The 18,928-nt window shown below is 38.3% G+C and overlaps 2 protein-coding genes across 3 annotated transcripts in view; one reads left to right on the top strand and one right to left on the bottom strand.

The window, feature by feature from the left end:
• Positions 1–61: 61 nt before the first annotated feature.
• LOC108267915 (cellular tumor antigen p53) lies at positions 62–7,534 on the bottom strand. 2 transcript variants are annotated; one of them, XM_017472433.1, is made up of 11 exons: positions 7,341–7,534; positions 5,658–5,802; positions 5,025–5,085; positions 4,638–4,850; positions 4,181–4,367; positions 3,307–3,419; positions 2,863–2,972; positions 2,641–2,765; positions 1,377–1,474; positions 1,150–1,253; positions 62–1,042 (listed from the first exon to the last, which is right to left on the bottom strand). In XM_017472433.1, the coding sequence occupies exons 2-11, from the start codon at positions 5,732–5,734 to the stop codon at positions 946–948; spliced, it is 1,185 nt and encodes a 394-aa protein (XP_017327922.1). In that variant the 5' UTR covers positions 5,735–5,802; positions 7,341–7,534; the 3' UTR covers positions 62–945. The 2 variants fall into 2 exon arrangements, with proteins under 2 accessions (XP_017327922.1, XP_053537279.1); XM_053681304.1 differs by lacking the exons at positions 5,025–5,085; positions 7,341–7,534 and having other exon boundaries at positions 5,658–5,775.
• A 3,431-nt stretch (positions 7,535–10,965) lies between these two features.
• LOC108267905 (solute carrier family 2, facilitated glucose transporter member 4) overlaps positions 10,966–18,928 on the top strand; it is a 19,668-nt gene continuing 11,705 nt past the window's right edge. Inside the window, exons 1-3 of the mRNA XM_017472411.3 lie at positions 10,966–11,322; positions 14,285–14,380; positions 17,763–17,923. Coding sequence (XP_017327900.1) covers positions 11,290–11,322; positions 14,285–14,380; positions 17,763–17,923 — 290 coding nt within the window. The 5' untranslated portion in view covers positions 10,966–11,289. The remainder of the gene's footprint in view (positions 11,323–14,284; positions 14,381–17,762; positions 17,924–18,928) is intronic.

The raw sequence follows: 18,928 nt of genomic DNA, 5'->3' as shown, positions 1-18,928 counted from the left end.
TCTGAGGACAGACTGCAGAACAAGCAGCCTTACTTATTAGAAATGAGAACTGACACAAAGCTGTCTTTTTATTGGTTTATTTGCTTTCTTGATATTCAATTTTCATATAGCAAAAATATAAAAAGTACAGTCAAATGATCTGCTGTGAAGATTTGCATATGTGAACATAAACATGGCTTAACTTGTACTTATCACTAAACAAGGAAGTGTGCCTACAGTAAAAAAGGCAGGAAAAAAAAAGCAGTTCTTCGTAAACATCAGAATAACAAAAACTGGTTTGTCATGTAAAAAATATATCTGGAATGTCTAGAGTAAATAAAAAAAATAATAATTAAAAAAAAAATACATGAACATAGAAAAATACTCGAACATCTGCCCACTTCAAAAACTGACCTGAGAGAACTGACAATTAGCACATGATCACCTATAGCAAAGCATTAATGATAAAAGCTTCTCCATTACTGCAATTTTAATCCATTTTACTAATCACAAAGTATTTTCATCAAAATGTAGGAACAAAATGGAGCACTGATAAAATCTACGAAAGCTTACAGCATAGACAGGTGACAAATTCAAGGGGAAAACTGCAGCTCTGTTATGGGGTGAAGGCTTTTTTGTGGCCTTATGGTCCACCTGTCCTTTTAGAGTGAAGGGTCACTAAATCAATACCACAATCTAAAAAACCCCCACCAATTTATTTTGAGGAAATGGTGATCTGTTGCTCTAGTACAGTTCCAAGAAACCTATAGAATCTTTACCATACACACTGAAGTTGTTTAGGCTGGCTGTTTATTCTTTTAACTTGTCACCCATCTCTAAGTTTCAATAAGGCAGTGAATACGCTGAACAGAAAAAGGTATTTATAAAAAAAAAAATGTAAAAAACAAACAAAAAAAAAACCCACACACACAACAAAAAAAATAATACAAAACAGAACAACTCATTTTAGTCAGTGTCTGTCTTCTCATCTTTCTGAAGGAGCCTTTTCCCATGGCTTAGTTGTTGAGGGTCCTTTCCACACTTTTTCAAGTTCTTGAAGGTACTGAAAGGAATGAAATGGAAGGGGTCAGATCTGAAGCTTAAATGCAGGCAAACTTAAGTCATGTCACCTGGATATAATTTTCCTGAAGGACGTACGAGATCTCTTACCATTTCTGTCTGTATTTGTCTTTATCTGCAGCAGGCATTATGTCCATTAATTCCAAACTGTCATTAATTGTTTTTAGCATATTGAATCGGTCTCTCCCACGAATCTATGGTGAAAGATTAAAAGTTATTCTGTATGACTTCACCAACACATAAATTGTAACTCTATTCCCAGGAAACAAGATTATAAAGTTGAGTGCTTGTGAAAGGCTGCTTAATTCTCCACTCACTTGCAAAATATAGATTTCCTCCTCAGAACTGGAGTCCATCTTGATCTTTTTACTTGATTCAGCATTAGGAGTGACCTGAGATTCCATGCCTGGAGACTCTGCAAGGAAAGGGGGGGGAAGTGAATTATAAAAAACAAAAACAAAACAAACAAAAAAACCACAGCAATTCAGAATAAAAATTAAACTGCTCATTCACATGCAGAGGCTCATTAGGGTTGGACAAGCAGGACAAGCAGATTTCATGTCCAGGCTCTTGGTGTATTAGTTTGTTTGTTTTTTGAAGCCCTAGAGAAAGGAGGGGGAAAAAAAATTCTACTCCTTATTTATTTTGCAAAACAATTTCATGTGGTGGGTATGAAGACTTGGTGTAAACAAGACAAGATGTTGTGGACACTTAAATCATTTATCATGATATTTAAAAAAGGAAAACTGCAATCAGGCAAAAATCAGAAGCCTATTTCAGGATGAGAGGTTAGCCTAAACCCCATTCATATCAGTCCCTCCAGGATTTCACAATCGCAGAAATGAACACAAAATCAAGCAAACCACAATATTCAGAGGAGCTTGCAATTTTTCAAAATTACCGCAGATGTTCCACAAATTTGGTCCATGATGTGCCGTGTGACATAATCCCAATGCACATTCAGCCAAATCTCTTGGATTCAGGTGTTGAACATGAGTACTGCAAACATGTCTTTTACCAACAAACATTGCTGCAAAAGATTGTGCAAAACATCCATTCATCCATCTTCTATACTGCTTATCCTTTCCAGGATCACGGGGAAACCTGGAGCCTATCCCAGGGCGCATCGGGCAAAAGGCAGGGTGCCAATTCATCGCAGGGCACGCACACACACACACACTACGGACACTTTAGGCCAATCAGCCTACCATGCATGTCTTTGGTTTGGAGGAGGAAACCGGAGTACCCGGAGGAAACATGCAAACTCCGCACACACAGGGCCACGTTGAATCAAACCCCGACCCTGGCGGTGTGAGGCGAACATGCTAACCACTAAGCCACCGATTGTGCAAAATAATTTCATACAATTGCAGTTTTGCCAATTCAAGTAATTCTCAAAAAAAAAAAAAAAAAAAAAAAAAAAAAAAAACCTGCAAAATGCATCACAAATTTAGAAAAAAGCCACAGCAAAATCAAGCATTTTTGGCTACAACAATCACAAACTCAGTAAAATCCTGTACAGGCTGTCATAAGTGCTGTTCATGTTATCCATTTCCCAAACTTGCCCACCCTTGCTCTTACTTCTCTTCATTCTTGTGGCGGTCTTCAAAGATTTTTTGTTTGGATTTTCCTCTTCGGTCTTGCGATCACGGCCAGGGCAGGCGCACACACGGGCCTCGAAACAACGTCGACCTAAAACCTGCCCACTGATGCAATAATGAATAGACATTTATGGTTAATTTACAAGGCTAAAGCAGCAACAGAGTGGAGGAAAGATCAATGAAGGAGCATAGCAGGACTCACTCATGTGTTTCAAGAGTCATTATGGTAAGAATGGGCCTGCGATTCATGCCTCCCATACAGCTGCTGTTGCACATAAAATTCAGCAAAACGGTGGTGCCCTCTGACCCCAGCTGCAGGCAGGGAGACAAAAAGAGGCAAAGAAGTGATGGTTCCGAGAGCCAATGTTTTATCCATCTGCCAATAAATAAAATATTTAAAAAAAAAAAAAAAAAAAAAAAAAAAACCCTCACTTTATGAAACTATGACTGCACCATATCCAAGAGGATTATTATCTATTTACTTGGAAAAACATTGACACACATCTCAAGACCAGAACACAAATCCAATCGGGAACTAATTAAAATGGTTTAAAAATGCTAGACATAGCCAGAATCAAATATACATCCATATATAATAATGGAGTAACTCCTTGCTTCACGTTTAGATTTTCATTAAACAAACTACCTGAGGAGCCTCATAGGGAATGGTAACACTCTGCCTCTTCGTATTGGGGTCCTCTAGATACTGAGCCCTCTGACTCCCCTCTACACGGATAAGATGGCTGCGATGAGCCACACCTGTGAGAAGAACAGTAAAAATATAAGGCCTAAAAAAAATAACAATAAAAAAAAGCCCAGTTTCATGCTGATCGATTCATGCTGTAAACCTGAATATAGTATGTGGCTGAGCCAATTATGTACATTGGTGCACTGTTCTTGCTGGTTATGTGTGACAAGCAACTGCATGTAGCTAGAATTTTACAATGCACCACTGAGCATAAAAGTTTTAGTGCATCACTGTGCATTGGTTCAAAGTTAGGACTGTACAGCTTATATTAAACCACATGCGATAAGAGCGCCATTTTTGCATACTTGCAAATTATGACACTGGTCAGTGCTGCTTTTTAATCCTCCCAATATGCTTAGAAATATGTCCAAAATGCACCAATACGTCATGTCAATATATCATACTGTTGACTTGTGATGGGTTAAATAGACACATTGTGAAAATTTAACACTCTGGCACTCCTTCCTGCTTTTCTTACATTAGTACCTGAAACAAGTTTCTGACATTGCCAGGGAGACACAACTGTTGATCACTGACAAAGTCAAAATATAATTGCATTTTACATATATTTCGAGAACCTCAATTGCTAGATTTGAGTGACAAATCACAACATTTCTTGTACAGTTTAAATTATTTTTAAACAGTCTTTAAATCTTCATAAAAGCGTCCCGACATATAGTATTCGGTAAGCTAAACAAATACTGGCACATGCCTAGATGACCTCCAGATTCTTCTAAAGAAATGCTGTGCCCAATTAAAAAAAAGAAACTACCTTCATTATTCTCAGCGATATTTTGGTGATGAGGGCAGCGCACCACCACCTCCGACACATGCTCAGGTTTCTTATAAATGGGGGTGGCCCTGAGCACTGCTCCCTGAGGAGGAACCTTCGTCAGCAAGACATCAACCGGGCATGTCTTGGCCAGCTGGCAATACAGTTTATTCAGAGTTTTGGAATACTACAAGGAAAAGAGAAAACCTACATGATTGTGCAGCTCTGGTTAATCCAAAACAGATTAAACCATCTTTCTTATTTACAAGAATATGGCATGAAAGAAATCTGTCAGATTAATTGCTCGTGGTCATGAGAATAATTTTATATTGCCACACAAGTTCAGTGCTACGGGTCTAAACTGCACCCTTTGTTTTGACCTGCCTACTTGATAAATAAATATTTATAACTTTTAGTAAGACAATAAAATACAGCATTGTTGCCCCTCCCAACTAACCGTAGAGGTAACAGACTTGGTTGTGCTGGACTGGTTGAAGTGGAGCTGGAAGCCATATTCTCCAGGATAGTCACTAGTGGAAGGTACCACTGCAGCTGGAGGGGGCAGGCTGTCCAGGGCCGGAGACATTACAGCAGCTACGTCAGTGCTCTCAGGGGCCTCAGGGAGTTCAAGGTCATCAAAGTTCTCATTGAAGGTGCCATCAGGCAAGGCCTATAAAATTAAAAGCATGTTAACATCAAGAAATATTCCAAGTTAAAAGAGAACATGGAGAAACTGTCCAACTGTGATCATGAATACTTATAGGTGCTAGTTAGTGACAATTGAAACCTAGAGGATGAGGGGAGGAAAATAACAAAAACAAACAAACAAACAAACAAAACTCACAGCAGTGAGCCAGGCATCACTGTCTGCTCTTGGCAGCTCTGCAAGCAGGTGATTCAAACCCCTATACATAAACACAGATGAATAAATCAATAAAGAGTTACAAGGTACTTTGCGAAACAGGTTCATTCTAGTTTGACACCTGGCCCAGTTACAGAATCAGACTGTTCAGAAGATGCTGATTCATTTTAAGGTATTATTTTATCACTGATATGATGAACAGTTATTTAACATTTATGGAAGATCGTGTGTGAGCACCTTGTAACAGTCAGTATGCTACAAGACAGAGAGATGTATGCGTTGAATTATTTCACTCAAGTTGTCATCTGCTTATTTTTATAGCACATACACACAATATTTAAATAAATAGTATTCATGGCAATCATAAAAAAATCTACATCTACAACCCAAGAGAGCATCACAACTGGAAAACAGCAGACACTGTCAATTCAGGCTTGATTGAGATATCTGGGTAGTAGTTGTGGTGATAACACTCACGGGGTGTTATTGTGTTGGATTTCCTTTCTTAAAACTGTGACTTATAATTGCTCCAGCCCTGTTTTGGTTCACCAATTAACACAGAAGACTGAACTTAAGACCCACATCCCATCCAATCCATGTTGTGTGTTAACTCACATGTTAGAGCCCACATCACTCCAGAGCTGCTCGAAGTTGTCCTGGCTCAAGGGGAGGGTCATCTCCAGCTCACTCATGGCTGATCCCGGTCACTGCAGGCATGCACGTTCAGAAAGCGTCACTGGAAAAACAGAGGCGATGGGAACTGCAAGGAGACACAAATAGTCCAATTGGTAGTTACAACATATGGGGAGAAAATATAATGACTTAAATGCTTGCCTAGATGTGTTAATACAAATAGTGTTAAAATGCTTAAGATTTATATCACAAAGTGACAGTTTCTACGGAGCAAAAAAAAAAAAAAAAAAAAAAAAAAAAAAAAATTCCGCACATGTATGAATGCTTTCATCTGCATGAGAACCCTTATTACAACAGGTTTTGGGGTTTTTATACCTTCAATGCGCACACATGCGCGCGCACACACACACACACACACACACACACACACACACACACACACACACACACACACAGAGCAAGCTGAAGTGGAAATGATAAAATTAAAACAAGATTCCCCATGTACGACAAACGTTTTTAAAAATGCAATTACTCAACATCCACAACCTGCAAGGTACTGAATATCATCTAAATTCACACACTGTTGCTTATACAATCATTTCAGAAAACAGAGCTGGGCAATATGACAAAAATATATCACAAAACTGAGCACATTTCCACTATACATGATACATAAAATAAACAAAACAAACAAAAAAAACACATTAAACTGAGTTTGAAAAAAACTTTTATTTAATGCCTAAAAAAAAGATTCAGTACCATTTAATTTGCAATTATTAAAAACGTATACACACATTTTATACATACATACACATATATATATATATATATATATATATATATATATATATATATATATATATATATATATACACACACATACACACACACACACGTGTGTGTATATATATATATATACACACATACATACACACACCAACGATATCTCAGAAGTCTATCACGTGATCATTTATCAGGAAATGAATATAATATCGATATATCGCCCAGCCCTATGAACTGGTGTCATTAAGACTTTGGGTGAATTTGGGTGGGTTTTGTCCGAAGATCTAAAGTTAAAGAAAGAATTGAACACGTGTTAATGATGGACAGACAGAGACACGTTTAAGACGTAAACACAGGAAGGAAACGGAAAACTGTGAACGACTATAAAATCATTAATCATGTCCCCTAATCTGTCAGGCCTGAGTGCAGCCAGTTCAAAAACCACACAAGGACGGACACGAGGGCAGATTGTTGCACATATAACCCCACAAACACACGCATGATTCATGTACGTGTGTATCTGGTGATATAAATATGTCAGTAATATAAGGAGTAATGCCTGTAGGAAACAAAGGACACACTCACACCAGCCTGCGGTTTACATTTGGTTATGATAAACAGGCCCAGGCTGAGAGAGGCAACAAGGCCCTTCAATAACAAAGACGGCTCAGATAGCTACCGCTTCGTTTCCTGATAACAGCGCATGACTAACCTCCAAGCGTGAAAAGTGCGGTTAAAAGCACTAAAAACACGTTATTCTACCAGGGTAATTTGCTTAATTTAATTTAACGAACGCGTCTCGCGCGCCGTGTTTTACTTCCTGGTTACTCTGCGGTAACTGTGTGGCCTGCTCGCGTTTCACTTTCATTCAAAAAGTTTTACCTCGCCTCCCAGTGAGCTTTGACTCCCAGAGAGAAACCGCTTTAGAGTTCTGCGTTTAGTCACAGAAGAAGTCTGGAAGAAAGATTCATTGAGCGCTATGTGACTCTAGAGCTTTAAACAGTTTTATACAGCTGTCTCTCACTACAGTACACAACGACAACGTGAAGAACAGTTTCCTCAAACAGTGGGCGGGGCAAGACACGTGGTTCATACAGCCAATCAGCGGCCACCACTCAATAAGTGTTTACTTTTAAACTTGGAGAAATGTGGGATTGTTTTCCATTTAGCCGACAATACAAGTCATTATTTTAGATATGTCAGTGAATGTGGTCCATGGATTGTCCACACATCTTTCAAAACGAACCGTGGCCGCCCACTTTCGCAGTGGCCTTTGTTCCGGAAGTAAATGTTGCATTCATTAACTGAGTGTGGAATTAAACATTTAAACATTAAAGCGTTAAAGCGAATGAACCAGCTGCAGTTATAAAGATTCAGTAGAATTATATATATATATATATATATATATATATATATATATATATATATATATATATATATATATATATATATATATATATATATATATTTGGGGTGAGGGGACAAAGATACAGGGCTGTACACTCATGTCTGTTAGATTAATCCAAAGAGCATTCCATATCACGTGACCTTGTGTTCCATCATCATGTAACAAAAAGCTCTGCTTTATCACAAAGAGTCACATAATGTTAATGGTTTATGTTATGCAAAGTTGGTAGAAGTACGCACACACACAAAAAAAAACCCCAGGAACAACAACAAACAACTTTTGCTGCTTTTGAAAACATCAAGAAAAAGTATAACTGGTTTACTACTCAAAAGCGCACGTGTGTCTGTGTTGTGTTGTCCTATTAAGCACACAGCTAGACTGAGCCATGAAAGCAACTACAGATCAGACATCATGACGCTAGGCAAAATATTTGCAAGTTGGCAGTTGGACTGACTACAAAAAAATACTGTACACTAAATGACTACCTACTTAAATGTATTTTTAATGTGGGGGTACAGTAGTTTAGTGGTTAGCACGATTGCCTCGCAATCATGGGGGATTCCTCAGGATAACCTGGTTTCCCTCCATAATTCAAAGACATGCACTGAAGACTGATTGACATTTCCTAAATGTCCCTAGTATGTGAATGCGTGTGCGATTGTGATGGTTTGGCACCCCATCCAGGGTGTCCCCCCACTTTGTGCCCTGAGTTCCCTGTGATAGGCACCAGGCTGCCCCATGACCCTGTGTAGGATAAGCGGTATGGATAGATGCTTTATAATTTACTACAAAAGTTGCTGGTAAAGTCTTGTTGCAAAATTAATGCCGCTGTTAGTCATGATACTTTTTCTGCAGTATATTATTTATTAATGATTAAATATACTGTAAGTGTAATACATAAGCAGTAAGAAGGTTAGGCAAATGTTGCATTTATTGCCACAATAGGCCTAACACTCAAAGAGCTATATATGGGAGTAGTACTTTCTAATTTGGTCATTTGAGATTTAAAAGATACACCACTTTATAGATAAATCTATAAATAATTAAATGCACTGGTGTTCAAACCAGGGTGTATTTCCACCTTGTAGTGTTCTTTGGATAGGCTCCAGATCCACTGCAACTGGGATAAGCTGGTTATCCTGACGAAGATAAAGTGGTTATGGAAGTTGAATGAATAAGCTTTTTTTGTGCTCAACCTTTATTTATAATCAATTTTTTGAGAGTGGTGACAGCATGGTTTCCTCTCAATATTGTAATTCATCCCATTGTGGTCAATTAATATTAAGTCGCATCCATTTAAATTCATCCATCCATTTTCTGTAGCGCTTATCCTACACAGGGTTGTGAAGGAGCCTTGAGCCTATCCCAGGGAACCCGGTGCACGAGGCAGAAGACACCTTGCCAATCCATCACATGGCACAATAACACACACACATTCACACACTACAGACAATTTGGAAATGCCAGTCAGCCGCATGTTGTTAATCAATGTCCGCATGTATTTTTACTGCGGCGGAAACTGGAGTACCCAGAGGAAACCCTCGAAGCACAGAGAGAACATTCAAGGTCCGTGCACACAGGATTCAAACCCCAACCCTGGAGGTGCAATCCAAACATGCTAACCACTAAGCCATCTTGCCCCAATCAGTACATCCCTGAAACTCAAAGTTAAAACTGTGTTTTTAAGAGGTATTATATATAGTCCCTGCAGAGTGTTTTGTTGGTGTCGTCATCTATGAAGAGGACTATAAATATTTCTAAAGCATTTCCATCACCTGACTAAAGCAGTCATCTGTTTGAGCAGCAGTCACATAACCTGTTTGTTTGACTGTGTGTGTGTGTGTGTGTGTGTGTGTGTGTGTGTGTGTGAGAGAGAGAGAGAGAGAGAGAGAGAGAGAGAGAGAGAGAGAGAGAGAGAGAGAGAGAGAAAGAAAGGGAGAGAACGGGAGAGAACGGGAGAGAGAGAGAGCCTGTGAGCGAATGAGAGAGAATAAGAGGTTCATTCTGTACATTTGCCTTTTTTTTGACCCTCTAGTCTATCCTTGACCTTTCAGGCTGGAACTAAAATGGCATGATTTCTATGTGATGTAACTTTAGCTTCACTTTGCTACACTTTTTCAAATTGTCACTTGTGTTTGTCCTGCTGCTGCTTATTTCTGTACTGAACTGTGAGTTGTTCATTACCGATGCGGGTAGGTGGTGTTAAGTTTCTCTGGGTTTAGTGAGTGAGGCCCACATGACGCTGACTGGGGCCCTCACTTCAGCTGACTGGTGTCAGGTTTAGTTGCTCCTTCTGAATCCGGACACATCATGTGAGGGAGGGAGGGGGCAGGGACAACAGGACAGCCAGGGCTCGAAAAAGAGAGGAGGTGGAAAGGAAAATGTGGCATGATGTGGACGCATGCGGAGGGCAGTAAGAGACAAAACCAGTCTTGACATTTTCCACTGTTGTAAGACTTCTCCGAAGCATTGAAACTCACTGACCCCAGTCCTCTGAGACTACAGTGGTACAACCCACAATCGAAGGAACACCTGTTATGTATGCCATGTGGGAGGATTAGGCTTTTTATGTGGGATTGGGGTGAGTTGAGGAGAAGGGGGGTTGGCTCAGTGTGTGACCCCTTTGGCATGCATCTAAAATAGTAAGGGATTTATGTGCAGTGAAAGACAAACAATGGCAAACCATCAGCAGTGTCAAAAGCACTTGGCCTGAAGTTCTAACTACATGGCAGGGGAACATTGCCACTCATCCTTCTGGTGCATTTTGACCTTTTGAACCTGGACCAATTTTCTATTTTAGAAATCCAGTGCAACACTTGCCAATTAGTAACTGAATTTGTACAAAAGGCCAAGACTAGAGTTAGGATTCGTGTTTGTACCTCTTCATATGATTTTGTGTGTAATTGCATGTGTTTGAAAAAAGTACACATTTTAGAAAGCATTAGTGTCCCTTTAATTTAAAAAGAAGCACGAATCAGCTTCTCTCTCTTCATTGTGGTCGTGGTTAAAAAAAAAAAAAAAAAGTGCCTGTGGCTCACGGCTGTGTCGCTCACCGTACTGTACGCGCACATAATACACCCCTCGCTCCTTCAGCCAATGACAGAGAAGGTCAAGACAAAGTCTCGGCACAAGAACAGGAAAGAAGATGACCGGCTGTGGCATTACCGCGTGCAGCTCCGCACTAAACAGCGCGGCGGCAGGTGCACGAGGACGCGCACAAGCCAAAGTGCGCGCGCACTGGACGCACAGACAGATAACGTTTTCGCTTACCGTGTGAACTCTCCTAGAACTTAGTTTTAACGCTAGACTATTTAAATAAATTGGTCTGGAATAATTTTTTTATTATTTAATTTCTCCACGTGGATCTTGTATGTGGGAGGGGGGTGACCTCAGGAAAAACGAGAAAGCAGAAAAGATTCAACCATGCCGCCTGGATTTCAGCAGCTTGGAGGAGAGGTATTATTATTATTATTAGTAGTAGTAGTAGTAGTAGTAGTAGTAGGAGTAGTAGTAGTAGTAGCGTTATAATTATTATTATTAGTAGGAGTAATAGTAGTAGTAGTAGCGTTATTATTATTATTATTAGTAGTAGTAGTAGTAGTAGTAGTAGTAGCGTTATTATTATTATTATTATTATTATTATTATTATTATTATTATTGTAGGGGCTGATTAATGCGGTTGTAACTTAATAACAAAGTTGCACAATAATAATAAAGATATTACCATATGTGCACGTATGCTGTATTGTGTACATCAATCATAAACTACGTGGTGTTATTATTATTATTATTATTATTATTATTATTATTATTATTATTATTATTATTTGTCTTTGTTTCATTCACATATTCTGAAAAAAATGTGGTATTTTGTCCTAAGCGTAATTAGCGTGTAGTAAGTTCTTCCACACATACAGGGCACACAGCAATAGCCCCGCCCACTAACACTGATACAGTCACCTTTTGGAAATAACTCATCTGGCTTCTGAAAACCTCATTAATGAATTACTTTTTTGATACCTAAATCACTGCTTGGGTTTCACTCTAAAAAAGAATCTTGCACTGCACTCTTAATGTGATTTGTACATGCCTAACTACTACTACTTTAAACATGTCAGGCCCTTACTTATATAAAGAAAGTGACCTTCACAAGGAGAGCAGGCTTGTAAGACTGGTCAGTGCTGTTCTGTTCGCAGAGTACGCAGTATTGTGTTTAAATGGGATATTTATTTATATAACCTTCTAGCATCAACAAGGAATGAGGTTAAGCACATGCTATTGATTCTTTAAATCCCCACCATATAACAGTTATTCATCGTAAAGCATTTTTTTATTAAGGAACTGCTAGGAACTGTTTTGTAACGACAGTGAAACTAAAAAGGAAATGTACGTGGCCTAATTCTGGACCTGCTTAACGAGTTAAAACTTACTGGGTAACAGCACATTTCTAGAAGTCAAATATGCTGGAGCTGTGAGCTTCAAGAGTTCGTTTGTACTGTGGAAAGGAGACATGATTATTATACTCTCAATTTAGAGGGTATTAATTAGACATGTACATAGTCTCATGTGCTAAAGTCAAACGTTATTTAAACATAATATTTATCACACTTGACAGACAGCAACACAACTTTGGCAAATCTAAAGCACTAAAAATAAGCAGATGCTACATCAGATATACATACATGTATATAAAATGTTTCCTGTAGAACATTAAATCAGTTTGTATGGTCAAGTTCCAGAGGTGAAAAATGGAAATTATTACTGTCCAAGTAATAGGTCCTGATTTTATGTGTCATTGCCTTTTTCTTGTTTAAACGTATGATTCCAGCACTCAGCATATGACAACACATCAAATCAAAGAAAGTGTACTTTCATATTCATTATTTTAACATTCATTAAATGGCCATTGTAATAAATTACTTCAGTATGTAACGATAAGAATTTTTACACCATATATGTGGCTATGGCGATAGATAGTAAACATCATAACTGCAAAGGTCAGCCCCGGAGAGACTACAAAAGCAGTTGTGTTGCCAAAATAAAGTTGTCTAAAGCTGTAGTGCCTTGCTTAGCATAGAGCATCTCTTCTTGCACTGGTGTCACTCAGTAGAAGGACAGGTGTGGAAGATCCAGTGAACACACAACATCAAACTAAACAGCAGTGGTCTAATGAAAAACATTAAAGACTAATCAATACACCATTTTTTCCCTATTTCACTTACACTTTTATTATCTATTACACAGTGTTATACCTATACTGTCTACCTCTATTGGTTTACTATGATTTGATTAAATCATTTGTAGGAACACCTGTATAATAATTGGTTTTATTTATATAAAACACTATTCTCAGACAAAAAAAAAAAGTAAAAAAAAAATGTAATGTCTGAATGCATGAATATATATATATATATATATATATATATATATATATATATATATATATATATATATATATATATATATATATATATATATATATATATATATATGCGCTAGATTTGAACTATGTTTGTGATTCACGAAATAGGACTTGAACATACTGTGGCCTGATATTAATAGAGGATGATGTGCTTAAACAGACACTTTCAGCTGCAGTGGCTGGCTAACTAACTTGGTTAGTGATAAAACTTTGGTTGTTAGGCCAATGCTATGTTTTGTTCAAGTTTGGCTACTGTTTTGAGATAGATTGCATATAAAACAGTGCAAATTGAATTTCAGATACTGAAAACCCACTTGTGTTAAACTTACATATACAAAACAAAGCGCGCTAGTTTACTGGCTAGCATTTAACTAGCTGTCTGCTTGTGCTACACAGCTACAGTACCATACAGATATATTGATACATTGTAAACACTGTTGTTCCATGCTGATAAATCAGTAATTTTGGTGAACAAATGTTTCCATTTAGGACTCTGAGTCAGTCTGAGGTTCACACATACAAGGTGACATTTCTCCAGTGTGTGATGTGTGTCCATATCAAATAGCATAACATAAACAGGAGAGTGGAGGAAGTGTTGGGGTTGTAATTTATATATGCATATTCACTGAGCCTTGCATTTTTATTAGAGTAAAAGTATAGGCATGCTCATATGCAATTTTAGGTGGGTTTTTTTTTGTTGTTATTTTATTTATTTGTATTTTTGAACAGAACTATTAGAATGATTAGTCTGTTTATATTATAGTGAGGTGTTAAAACAATACCACATTTGATATAGAACATTTTTTAAAAAAAAACAATTTGTGCAATGTTTGTGATGTTTCTGCTGTATTGTTACAACTATATTAATTTTTATAAGTGTACTTCCATGATACAAATTGTTTTGTTGATTCATAACCTCCTATGACATAACGTAATAACCTCTACTCAAGATTGTGTGTGTGTGTGTGTGTGTGTGTGTGTGTGTGGGTTCTACAGAGAATAACTGGAACTCTTGCACTGTCAGTGTTCACAGCAGTTTTGGGCTCTCTTCAATTTGGATACAATATCGGAGTCATCAATGCTCCTCAGAAGGTAATGTTTTGATGGATCAGTTTGACTGATTTTGTAAAAGTTGGTAATCAAACAGGTATAACCACTGCTTCTTCATGTTGCTACATGCCGCACGTTAATACATTTGTTATTAGAATGTCAGTAAATGCTATAATTCTTTTTGTTAAAGCAATATGACTGATTTTATACATGATAATAATCAAATAAAATCTTTAGCACTGTTTAGGACTTGTTAATGATTAGAATTTAGAAAGGGTCACACATCTTTTTTTCCTTTTTTTAAAAAAAAATCTTCATAACCACTAATCAGTATCAAATGGTTGGGCTAGGCCAGTGCTTACTCCTATAAAAATTCTTCAGTTGCTGAATCGCCATTATTGATATTCTAGAGATAAAGTGTCATGTGTTAAGTTGAATATCTGTCTTGAAGGTGCACAGACTGTAAAAACTCATAGGCTTTTAGATGTTTTCTCAATCACACAAATACACAGAATCCAGCACAGGTGAAACTATGGAGATTTGCATGATGACAACTCTGTCATCGAGCCATCACAACATCCATTAATTTTAGCTTGTATTTTTTGGATCACAGTTTTTTAGCTAAATAGAAATAAACAGCAGCCTGATGTAATAATGCCATGGCAGTCTTAAAATATAAATGGAGATTAGGTCTAGGTTTAAAATATGTGTGATTCCAACTAATTGTATTAAGGGTTAAAGAGGTATCGATCATCACCACTTATGCAGTATGTTCGACATTGGTCACATTTACACATTTACACTGACACATTACTTATCACATTTACAAGATACAAGTAAATGAGTAATAAAATATATGTAATAACAATATAGAAAACAGTGAAGATACAGGAGCTTGTATTATCAACATTACACTGGATTTGTGTGGCGGTGTCTATTATGTGTTAAGAGACACCAAAAATATCTCCCCAACTGTCTACAGCTCCACAGACAGACAAACATGCATGCAGCCCTCATGCTCAGGAGTCACATTCAGAAACATTCAGTCACAATGGTGTAATGGGGAAAACCTCTTGAACTCTTACAGGCAGGTGTAATGCATGCATTAAGACACTGAGATACCAAAGATCTTTAGTGTTCAGCAAATATGAAGCAGAATGAATTACTATATGTGAAGAACATTTATAATGCACTGTACTAATTGTCTTCAGAATGAGTCCTTTTGTTCTATCCTTCATAAGCGCCTGCCAATGAACATTTTATTTTGATCATCACCATGAACTCAACTGATCAACTGATTATTTCAGTCTCCTTTCCATACGTCATACATATTCATGGTTCCCTTTGCTTTTGTGATAAGTTACTGGCAAACTCATACCATATTTACTTTACAACACCCTGGTATAAAATGAACATGTTTTAATATACATAGGATATCTATGATAATATTCATCCCAGCTGTTGTTACTATAATTTAAGGTATCAGTCTGGACTGTTAAGGCAAATGAACCTTTTTCATTTAATAATATACAAATTCTATGTTTTTATATATCAGGGCCTAAATAACAATTGTGTGGTCCTCACTAACTTCTGTAAACACACAAATAACATCAGGTGACATTAAATATCAAAACAAATTTCAATATGTAGTAATTTTTTCCAAAATGTAAACCAACCAAGTACACCCTATAATTCAGTAACATGTAGAACTATATTTAGCAACAATAACTTGAAGTAAACGTTTTCTGTAGGAGTTTATTGGTCTCATTTTGGAGAAATTTTGGCCGACTCTTCTTTACAACATTGCTTCAGGTCATTGATGTTTGTGGGCATGTACAGCTCTCTTAAGATCCCACTACTGCATCTCAATGGGTTTGAGGTCTGAGGACTTTGACTTGGCCATACCAACACCTTGATTTTTTCTTCTTTAGCCATTCAGATGTCGATTTGCTGGATCATTGTCTTTTTACATGAACCACTTTCGGCCCAGCTGCTGGACAGATGGCCTGACGATTGTCTTAAGAATATTCTGGAATAAAGTGGAGCTCATTGTTGTCTCAATGACTGCAAGTTTCCAGAATCCTGCAAAACAAGCCCAAATCATCACTTTTCCACCAACATGCTTAACAATGGTATGAGGTGTTTGTGGTGATAGGCTGTGTTTGGTTATAGCCAGCTCCACCTTGGTCTCTTCAGTCCAAAGGATATTATTTCAGAACATTTGTGGTTTGTTCAGATGCAGTTTTGCAAACCTAAATCATGCTGTCATGTTCTTTTTGCAGGGAAGAGGCTTTTTCCTAGCCACCCTTCGATGAAAGCCATAATTGTTCAGTCTTTTTCTGATTGTGCAGTTAGGAATATAAACATGTAATGTTCTTACAGCCTGTAGATCAAATGATGTAGCTCTTGGGATTTTCTTTGTATCGCTGAGCATTAAATCTGACCTTGAACTGAATTTGTAGGGACACCCACTCTTGGGAAGGTTTCAACTGTCTTGAAGGCTCTCCATTTGTAAACAATCCTTCTGTAGAATGGTGAATTTCAAATTGTTTGGAGATGGCCTTGTAAACCTCCACAGATTGATGAGCAGCAACAATTGCTTCTCTGAGGTCATGGCAGATGTCCTTTCTCCTTTGTATGATGTAGACAAACACCTGAGTGCTCCAGAACACCAAACACCAATTCTGCTTTTATAGAGGTAGTCACACTTCTTGATGATGATCTAATCGTGCATTTCATTAGTAACACCAGCCAGCTAACTTCTGTCTTAATGATTGTGGAAGTAGGAAGGGTGTAAAAAAAATCCACCTGGTTTCTGAATGTTGGTTTACTTTTTTGGAAAAAATAGACTACATAAATATCTAATAATAAATAGCTTAATGGTCTGCACTTATATAGCACTTTTTTAACCTTAGCGGTTCCAAAGCGCTTTACACTGTTTCTCGTTCACCCATTCACACACACACTCACACATACCAATGGTAGCCTTAATGCTATTATATATACGTATATTAAAAAAAATTAATATCATGTAAATGAGTTCTCTTGACAGAAATGGTATTTACACTTGTATATAAACACACAACACACTGTTTGTGTGCAAAAGTCACAAAGCATGGAATTTTTTTTCTGTTAGGAAATATTCAAAGTACTATCACAGTACAATTTTGTCTAACAGAACATGTCTTCCTCCACTGTTGAGGCCACATCTAAATGAATACACCACTATGTAAATAAGGTATTGTCATAATGTGTCAACACACATTTTTATAACTTTGAAGTACTATAAAAGAATGCCTGGCTCATCCTTTTAATTGACAAGTAACTCAGCCATCACTTTTTCTTTCCCAACAAATGTTACTCTTGCTTTTATACTGTATATTTAATGTAATGTTCCTCCACATCTTCCTCTGTTCCTCCTCAGATTATTGAGAACGAGTATAATTCAACATGGGTACACCGTTACTCAAATCCCATTCCTGAGTCTACACTGACTTCTCTCTGGTCTCTCTCAGTAGCCATCTTCTCTATCGGAGGCATGTTCTCTTCTTTCTGCATGGGAATCATCTCAGAGTGGCTTGGCAGGTGAGAGGGCTTCATGTACCATGTGAGCACATTAGAGTGCGGAATAATACTGATGGAGCATGTATTTCTATTTCCATTTCTTTTTCTTTTGTTACTATGTGTATTGTATATTGTGTTTTGTTGAGTATATGCAAATAATGCCATTATTGCCCTCTTGTAAATGTGTATTCCATAGCGATATAAATACTATTTTAACATGTATTATTTACATTTTAAAGGCACAAAGCCAAATGCATTTCTCTAGCCTAGCGCACCCCAAGCCAGACAAGCGACAGTGGCTTGGGTTCATGCTGTACCGGTTTTATGGCCCGGCCCGTGACTGGGCGGAGCATCTGACCAGTACAGGGTCAAGTGCCCTCCAGAATGTAACACAGTTTGCAGAACTATTCTTGTAGGAGTTTGGGCATCCAGGGCAGAGCAAGGACGTGGATCAACTGTTGAGGGGAGTCAGTGTGTCGAACAAGGCTGACCTGCCATTCCACACCTATTACGAATGGATTGACAGGGCAGCCTCAACAGCTCAGCTTCAGGCTCTGGCCGACAGGGCAGTGGTGGAGGTGACACCGACCTGCAAGACTGAGCATTGCTGAAAAGAGGCCCAGCTACAGTGTCCCACATGCAAGAAACGTGGGATCCAGGGGTCATATTTCTGCTCTCAGGGATGTTTCAAGAGCAGCTGGCATACTCGCAAACGGCTCCACAAGAGAGCACCTGCAGAGCTCCAACCAGAGGTCAACATGGCGACTGCACCTCCAGAGCTCCAGCTTGAGACCTAAGAGGTGGTCTCACCTGCAGAGCTCCAGCCGGAGGTCAACGTGGTGACCTCGGCTCCAGCGCTCCAACCTGAGACCCACGAGGAGGTTTCACCTGCCGAGCTCCTCCCAGAGGTCAATGTAGCGACCTCAACACCTGAGCTCCAGCTCGAGACATACGAGGTGGTCTCACCTGCAGAGCTCTAACCAGAGGTCAACGTGGTGTCCTCACCTCCAGAGCTCCAGAATGAGA

Source organism: Ictalurus punctatus, chromosome 7, assembly GCF_001660625.3.
Source record: "Ictalurus punctatus breed USDA103 chromosome 7, Coco_2.0, whole genome shotgun sequence".
Taxonomy (NCBI): domain Eukaryota; kingdom Metazoa; phylum Chordata; class Actinopteri; order Siluriformes; family Ictaluridae; genus Ictalurus; species Ictalurus punctatus.
The sequence above is the reverse complement of the archived record's forward strand: the minus strand, read 5'-3'. Positions and strand labels throughout refer to the sequence as shown.

Coding starts and splice junctions, on each gene's coding strand:
- LOC108267915 (XM_017472433.1), bottom strand. CDS start 5,734: ATGAGTGAGCTGGAGATGACCCTCCCCTTGAGCCAGGACAACTTCGAG. Junction 1,475..2,640: donor CGCCACAAGAATGAAGAGAA/GTAAGAGCAAGG, acceptor CTTTCCTTGCAG/AGTCTCCAGGCATGGAATCT. Junction 1,043..1,149: donor GACAAATACAGACAGAAATG/GTAAGAGATCTC, acceptor CATTCCTTTCAG/TACCTTCAAGAACTTGAAAA.